This window comes from Octodon degus, unplaced genomic scaffold (genome assembly GCF_000260255.1).
Source record: "Octodon degus isolate 3935 unplaced genomic scaffold, OctDeg1.0 scaffold00012, whole genome shotgun sequence".
Taxonomy (NCBI): Eukaryota; Metazoa; Chordata; class Mammalia; order Rodentia; family Octodontidae; genus Octodon; species Octodon degus.
The window spans coordinates 11384603-11393236 of record NW_004524588.1 but is presented as its reverse complement, the minus strand read 5'-3'; the positions used below and the strand labels follow the sequence as shown (position 1 = coordinate 11393236).

General features: G+C 43.1%; 2 protein-coding genes across 4 annotated transcripts in view; both read left to right on the top strand.

Moving 5' to 3' along the window:
• CUNH11orf88 (chromosome unknown C11orf88 homolog) overlaps positions 1–8634 on the top strand; it is a 30735-nt gene that overhangs the window by 14679 nt on the left and 7422 nt on the right. The gene's annotated exons all lie outside the window — the stretch shown is intronic.
• Positions 6691–8634, top strand: part of Layn (layilin) — a 50652-nt gene continuing 48708 nt past the window's right edge. For 2 of the 3 annotated variants that reach the window (XM_023709566.1, XM_023709565.1), the window contains exons 1-2: positions 6691–6973; positions 7560–7583. In XM_023709566.1, coding sequence (XP_023565334.1) covers positions 6889–6973; positions 7560–7583 — 109 coding nt within the window. In that variant the 5' untranslated portion in view covers positions 6691–6888. The remainder of the gene's footprint in view (positions 6974–7559; positions 7584–8634) is intronic. The other variant, XM_023709567.1, reaches the window with a different exon arrangement.

The following is an 8634-nucleotide window of genomic DNA, read 5'->3' as shown; positions in this document are numbered from 1 at the left end:
AAATACTATATAAATATGTTCATTCTTTTTTGCGTCATCTTTAGTAATGCCACATTGTTTTCAAAATTTATTCCATCTTGGGGAACACTTTTAAGTGACAGATAAAGATCTTCCCTAAGACTTCTCTAGTAACATCTATGGTCTATGAAAGCATATTTGTGAGGAAAATTACATTTAGGATCAAATAGTTGAATTAATTTGCTCTATACAAACCAACCTCAGAGTGATGTAGGGCCATTTCCCAAAAATTGTTTGTTTGTTTGTTTTTGTTTGTTTTTTGTTTTGGGGTTTTTTTAGAAGATCTAAGCCATGGTGCTATGTTGAGCTGTGGGGACTCAGGTCAACAATTTCTGACACTGCCAGTCAAGCAGAAGACCCAATACTATTATGGACTACTGGACTCTTAAAATATTTTGCTGAGTTAACACACTTACAATATTCAAATGACAGAACTAAACAAAAAAGGGGATACAAGTGAAGGTCCGTTTTGTATCTGTGTATTCAAAATGGTTAGGATAGATATATAGTTACATTCTCTTAATGAATAGAGGGACTTGTTCTGATAGTGTTTGTAAATAGGATATCATGTCTGCATCTTGTACAGCAAATAACCACTAGGAAGAGAGTATGTAATGTGTTATTTATTGAAACTGTCCTACCAGTTTGATTTGAAACTGTCTCATTGCTATTTGTCTCTCAATAAAATTATGAAAAAAGAAGATCTATATACTTTACATCCATATGCTTCACCTTAACAAAATGAAAACATTTTTAAATCCTAAGGTACTATTGAACAATAATCCACATTTATTATGTGCTTATATCAAACATAATTAAGTGAAACCATTGCATACGATATGAAGTATAAAAAGGGAGACCATTTTTCATATCATTTAGAGCCAGTTCCAGAACAAGCCTTATTCTTCAAGTCAGCGAACACCTTAGCTAGATGTAGAGGCACATTCTTAAAAGCATAGCACTTTGGGAGGCTAGGGCAAGAGGATTATGAGTTTGATCCCAGGCTGGATAACTTAGACCGTCTCTCCAAAAAAAGTGCCCTTAGAAGCTGGGGTACTACAATCACTTATCTATTTGTCTCTTCAATTTTACAGTGCCCATAAGTCCTGATTATTCACAGATTCCATATTTACAAATTTGCCTACTAAATACAATCTATTTATAAACTTAAAATCAATACTCGTGGTGCTTTTGTGTTCATTTATGGACATATACAAAGCTATAGAAAAATGGGAGTTTCCTAACACACTGTCCCAAGCTGAAGTAAAACAATACCATGCTCTGCTTCCTGTTTCAACTCATACTGTTAACAAATATTTATCCTGCATAGTGAGAGCAGTGTTTTTCGTGTGTGTGTGTGTGTGTGAGAGAGAGAGAGAGAGAGAGAGAGAGAGAGAGAGAGAGAGAGGGAGAGAGAGAGAGAGAGACTTTTCTGGTTATAATAATCTGAGTGCTAACATGCTGCCTCAGTTCCTAAGCACAAGAAGGCTCCAGTATGCCTTATGGGGAAGCTTCTTTGTTCAGACAATGAGTTCACTGTTGATGAATCAACACTGTATTTCAAGGCAGAAACACACGTAGACAAGATTCGATGGTCTTCTGAGGATGAAATGCTAGGGTCAGAAGGCCAATAGAGACCTACAATGTTTTAGTATTCACTAATTCAATGTTTGTTGGCTTTCTAGAACATAACTTCCACAACTTACAAGAATCAACTATACTCAAATTATAGTTCAATATATAAGGATATTTTTGTGTGGTACTGGAGACTGAACTCAGGGCCTTGTGCATACTGGGCTCTACCACTGAGCCACATAAACAGCCCTGTGAAAACTTTTAATATCTGCCTCCTAATATACTTGCCCAGCCTCATTCACTACCATCCCCCAGTAAGTAAAATTAAGACTGGGCCCTTTTGAACCACATATCCCAAGAAGCTACTAGGGTTCTCACAACTGTGACATTGAACCCACAGTTTCTTCCATCTGAAAATGCCCTTCTTCCTCTTCTTTCTATTTAAACGATACCTACTCATACTTCCAAACAGTCCAGCAGTTCCACTTAAGCCTTTTCTCAAATTCACACATTACTCAACCTGATAGAAATCCCTGTCTTTGTCTCCCTATGATTCTGTGCATAGTTCTCATTCTCCAGCCCTGAGATACAACATAGTGGTATATTCATTGTATTTCTCCTGTTGGTACTAAGTTCCTCAAGAAAGATCATGAATTTTTTTTTTACTTATAAGCACAGGACCTAGCAAACAGCACGTGTTCTAACCCCCCAAAAAATACTTAAGAATGAACAATAAGTGAATAACGTAACTTTTTTTGAGCAAGATTCTACATGATAGTACAATTCCTGGAGCTAGATGTAATATGAGATACTCATAAAAGTGTAGGCTAGAGGGCTGGCCAAATAGATCAGTGGATTAAAGCACCTGCAAGCAGGCACAGGGGCTGGGGGTTTGATCCCTGAGCCTGCTGTGCCAGCCCCGCCCCTGGGGTGCACTGTGACAGCGATTGAGACTGGGCATGGTGGTACACACCTGTTATTCCAGCTCTTTGGAGGCTGTAAACAGGAGGATCACTATGAGTCCAATCTAGCAGTGAGACCCTGAACATCCTGTAGACCCTTCCCTAAAATACAAAAAAAAAAAAAAAGTGTAGGCCAGATAGGACTGATGAAGAGCCAGAGAGCATAGGTACTAAACAGATGCAGTCAGATGTGCAAAAGGATAGAGGAGCAGCAGATAAGAAAGGTAGCATGCTGTATTCTATAGGTCACAGGAAAAAGTCACTGTAGATGAACAGAACATTATATATCCTGTGAAGGAAGACATCCCAGGAAGAGATAGTAGCAGTTTAAGAGCATGGTACCCAAGTTTAACAGCTTGAAGAGAAATTTTCCTATGGAAAATACAGGGTCAAGAATGGGAAAAGGTAGGATAACTGACTTAAAAGTATCTAGAATACTAGAAAAGGTACCGAGAATAACAATCAGACACAAGGTAAGCCATGGTGCTATGTTGAGCTGTGGGGATTCAGGTCAATAATTTCTGACATTGCCAGTTAAACAGAAGACCCAATGCTATTATGGGCTACTGGACTCTTTTAGAATATTTTGCTGAGTTTACACACCTATAATATTCAATAACGGTACTTAAAAAAAATGGGGTATAACTGAATGTCCATTTTGTATCTGTGTATTCAAAGTGGTTGGGATAGATATATAGTTGCATTCTCTTAATGAATAGAATGATTTTTTCTAATGGTGTTTGTAATTAGGATCACAAGTCTGCATCTTGTACAGCAATTAACCACTAAGAAGAATATATGCAGTGTATTATTTGTTGAAACTGTACTTTTGATTTGATTTGAAACTGTCTCATTGCTATATGTTTATCAATAAAACTTTGAAAAGAAAAAAAAACGTAGTCTTTTTGCTTTAAAAAAAGTCTTTTCCTAAAATCTGGTTTATCTCATTTCTAGAACATGCCTGCAATCAGAAATTAGTAGCTTAATATTCCTACGTTATACATGCAGATACACAATTCCATTGCCAAAATACTTCACTTTCAAGGGTTATTTCCTTTGGTATATGTTGGAAAAAATAAGGCTAAGTATATGTCCCTTCTGCATTGTCCAGTGACACACCTACTAACAGTTGTATGCTCCTCTTTAAGTGTTTGAAGTTCTCTTTGGGAACCTCAATTCACTGTACTGTTGTCTTTCACCGAAACCCCTGGGCATAACCTCCATAAGAAGTAGCTACCACCCACACTGCCAACAGAGGAGTGCATGACCTGTCAGAGGAGGTCAGAACCTGACCACAGGGCCATGCCAGCTGCAAAGGAAGCTGGAAAGATCTCTAGATGGAGGTGAAGCTGGATCGGCCTAGTCAAAATGCAAGGACTCTATCACCAGAGGAAATAAGGAGTGGATATTTGCAGAAAAATATTTGGAACAAAAGGAAGACAATCAGACCTAGAAAGGTAACATTTTAAAACTTATAAATTAGCAGGTCATCCTAATACTATGAAGAATAAAAGGTATCCTGTTAAGTTGATATATTTGTCAGACAGATCTTTCCTGTAAAGATGAACATAATAGGTTAGCAAAGCCTAAATTTTTTCTAATTCTTCATAAACAATCCCTTTTGTTCTAATTTAATGCTTGTTGAGAAGTTTTTTCTTGTCTAAAGAAGAGTATTGTACAACATGTCAACAAAAGTATTAGCTAATCTGATGACTGTATTTCCTCAGTGTGTATATACATTACACATTAGGCATCCTTAATCCAAAAATGTGAAATTAAGCATGTTCTAAAATCCAAAACATTTTGAGCACAAACATGATGATCACAAGTGGAAATTCTCATGTATGATCTCATGTGAGGAATGTAGTCAAATATTGTATATTGTATGCAATAGTATATGCTATAAAATGCAATAATCAAACTTGGTGCATAAGGTATACATGGAACATAAATAAATGTTGTCTTTAGACTTAGGTCCTATCCCTAAGATATCTCCTTATGTATATGCAAGTATTCCAAAATCTAAGAGAAAAATCCAAACTGCTTCTGGTCTCAAGTCTTTTTAAGGGACACCCAACCTGTAGTCTGTTAGATAAGGTTGAGTTTGTCAAACCAAGGCAAATAATATTATTGTGGGTCAAATGAGACTTGTCAAATCAGATCTTATTCCAAGGCAGTTTTTACCCCCAGCTCAAAAAATTTCTCTTGGTGAGCTTTTTTGATGACAAGACCTCCCCTACTAGCACCATTTGCAGATGTAATCATTAGCTATTGCCACAGCAATGCTGTATGACGAAGGGATCTAAACATCACTTATGATTCTTACATCTGTATGTCAGATGAATTCTGCTTCAGCTTACAATACCTGGTATAGCGCTGTCATTCTTATAATCTGTCAGTTTAAACACCTGTGTTCCACAAGTCATCCTCACAAGAACATTCCCAAACTAGTGAAATATCTCAGGTATGCTTCTCTCGGAGATCGGAGATAAATATGAAAACACGTGAGACCTTTTCTGTCTGGCTCATTTTGTTGGCCAAGCAAGTCAAGCATATTGTCAAGCACAAAGGATAAGGAAATATATTCAGCCTCTTTAGTCAGTAGAATGACAATGTCTTAGTAAAGAGTGTGTATGTGGGAAAATGTGAAGAATTTAGACCATTACTGAAGTCCATCCAAATTAGTTGATGGTATATCCTAAAAGAGTCAATTTGGACTAAAGTCAGAGTATCAATTTAAACTCTGTTATTTGGACCAAAGAAATAGCTTAAATTGTACCAAATGCAGTAATACTGGAAATTAATCCTTTCACCTGACATTAGATACCCAGCTACCTGCATATTTATATACATATTTTTCTTGCCCAACTCTCACAAAACTCTTAAGGAAAACTTGCCTAGGCCACAAGGTGGAGGAAAATTAAAATTATTGTATGAGACTTAAAGAAGTAAAAAAATTGCCAGAGTTCACACAGATATTAAGTGTGGAAAAGCAGAATTTGAAACAGAACATCAGGTGCCACCTAAGTGCTTCTTTCCAGCACATCTGTTGTCTCTTGATTCCTTCCATAGCTAAGACTTTCTAGGGAGAATGAATGTGTGTTGCGTGTGAGAAATTCTCCTCAGGATACAAAGAAGAGCTGTAAATGAATTTAGCACAAAGTTCAGTCCTCATCCTGCTAATGCTTCTGTTTTCTGCAATTGCAGTTTTCCCTTTTCAGCTTCAGACCAGGCCTGTCTGCAGGGAGGGCACTGAGCTTCAGTGACCCAAAGTCTTAGAGCTGTTTTGACTGCTCTTGTGAAAAGCAGGATGAGTATGTAAGCAAAAGCAAACTAAGACCAAAATGCAGAAGGCCTTGGCCCAGATACTTCCACTATGCTTCACCACAACACTTTGTGAACCAAAGTGTAAGGAACCCAGATTCCTCCTCTGCTACTTAGTGCCATAGGCTTTGAACAACAGGCTTGCTTTGTTATTGAATATATTTGAAAATATTTTGTTTATTAAAAGAACTCAATGTAAAACACAACTATGAGGGATTTTAGAAGAGAGCTAGGTTGGTTAGAAATGTTTTTCCAGAGGGAGTTCAGTCATTCTTCCCAGAGGGGTCACCTTCCTAGGTCACCAGTCTGAGACTGAATTCTGCAGCTACTACCACCCCCACCTCCCACCATGTGCCCTTTAAAAGGCAGAATCATTGTCTTGCCGAGATCTGACAAGACTTCTATCATTAGAAGTCACTCTTTTTTCACTTGCAACTCCTCTTTCCTGGACATTTTCCACGCCATGTCCTCTTTCATAGTCAACAGACACACAGCCCCATGAACTGTGTTCTCTGTGAGGACATTTCCTTTCCAGGGGTAGCCCTGAGCGCTGGGACAGTGGCCTGCTGAGCCCTAGCTGGGTATATGACTTCCCTCTTCCTGTGGCCCACACTCAGACTTTGGAGAACAGGGTCAAAGCACTGGTTTTCACCACACTAAGCTCCTCTCACTGTATCCTGGGATTTTCCTCCTCCACCTTGCGTCCTATGCAAACTCAGGATCTCCCCGACAACTCAGAGAAGAGGGGGCGGCGCTCTGGCTACAGTGCCCGGCACTGCAGCCCTGGAGGAGACCATCGGGGCGGGCCTGCCCAGGCGCTGCCCTCCCTGCAGTGACGTCCCAAGGGGCGGAGGGGCGACCTACTGACGGCGCCTTCCCCTCCTTCTCCCAGTGCGGGCCGACGGTTCTCGGGAGATGCCGCTGCCGCAGTCGTCCCACAAGCCGCCACCAGTCCGCCCGCTCCATCGCCCCAGTGCCCGGGGGTCCCGGGGCACGCCCGAGTCGGGCCATGTGCCCGGGAACGGCGCTGCAGGCCGTGCTACTGCTGGCGCTGCTGGAGGGGCGACGCGGCGCAGAGGGGCGCCTGCAGAGCGGTGAGTACTCCAGGGGAAGAGGCTGTGGCCCGGGCAGGGGAGGCTAAGGGTACCCAGTGCACCCCAGCTTCCCTTCTCAGGGCTCGCTGAGCCCTTCCCGGCCCTCTACTGGGTACCCCACAACCGCTGTCCCTGGCCCCAGCCCTTCGGAGGCCCCGCTTCCAGGGACCTGTTGCCCGGTCTGAGACCGGTTCCCGGAGTCTCCGGGAAAGCTCAAGTCCGCTCCCGGCCCGGTGTTCCGGCCGGGTGGGAAGATGTGGGCTGGGTGCAGCAGTGAGCAAACTGGCTCGAGTCGAAGCCCTTTGGGCCCCTCCACTGAGTGCGGAGCTGTGGTGCCCAAGACTCCGGGGGGCAGGCTCTCCCACTCACCCCCATGCACTGCTCACTCGGGGGCCAGCAACGCAAACAGCGGCAGAGGGAGTCTGCACCCTGCCCCCTACACCCAGGGTCTCTGAGGGGGCATGGCTGGCGCCAGCGCCTGAAAGGAAAGTGCTTAGAGCTCTCAAAAGCAGCCTGGTGAGCGCGGGATCCCGCCTGACTCCCGGGAATAACTCTGTCTGCTTCCTTCCTTCTTTCCTGCCATCAGCCTCGGACTTGGACCCTAGAGGAGGTACTGTGATCTGGCTTCTTGCCCCTGGGTTGTTCTGCATGTCCAGGAAGAATATCCACGCCTTTTTCTCAGGTCCCCTTCTCTGGCAGCCCACAGCTTCTCAGGAGAGACCAAGGAGAATAGGAACTTCCTCCACCTCCGGCTGTAGGCTGATTTAAGGAATCCAAAGTTGGTTTCAGGTCGGGGCGGGGTGGGGTACAGGACAGCAGAAGGGGAAAGCAACTGAGTCGAGCTGCTTGGCCTTGAGCTGCTAGGCTTGGCGCAAGGTGGTAGGGGGCAGAAGCCCCCCCCCCCCCTTCCCCTTCCTGCAAATGAGGAGAAAGACACTTCCTGAAGGCAGGGAAACCAGATGGGCTCTAGGCCTCCTTCCAGCTCTGGCTCTCTCTCTGGCAATCACAGCAGACTTGCAATGTGTGGCCAGGCTGGACCATACAGGAAACTTGATCAAGGTGTTACGTTTCCCCTTGACAGTCTGGCGTGGAAAAGTTGGGACTGCCAGTGAATTCGACGCCAGCTCAAGTTATGCTGATCACCAGGCTGGGATGTGCCTGGACCCCTTTGCCTTTCCTTTGTTGATTTTGGAGCCACCTTTAAGGAATCATAGAATCTTGGCCAGCCTGCCCCCCCCCCTCGCCCCTGGCCACCCTTCAGTCATAGTCTCTTCCTCTTCTTGTTGGTGAGAACAGGCTTTGCTTTTTGAATTCCCCTTATTTGTGGACCCGTCCAGTTAGAGTTGCTCTGTTTAGCAACAATAACTTTATTTTATTTATGTGTGTGTGTGTGTGTGTGTGTGTGGCCAGCTCAGCCCACCTGGGGGGGGGGCTGGCTGGCATGTGGTGCTAGGGATTGAACCGTGGTCCCTGTGCTTTGTTAAGCTTGTTCTAAGTAGGTGCTTTAGACCACTGAGCCATCTCACCAACCCAGCAACAATAGCTTTAAAAACAAAAAAAAAGGGCATGGGATAGATATATAGTTGCATTCTCTTAATGAATAGAATGATTTTTTCTAATGGTGTTTGTAAGTAGGATCACAAGTCTGCATCTTGTACAGC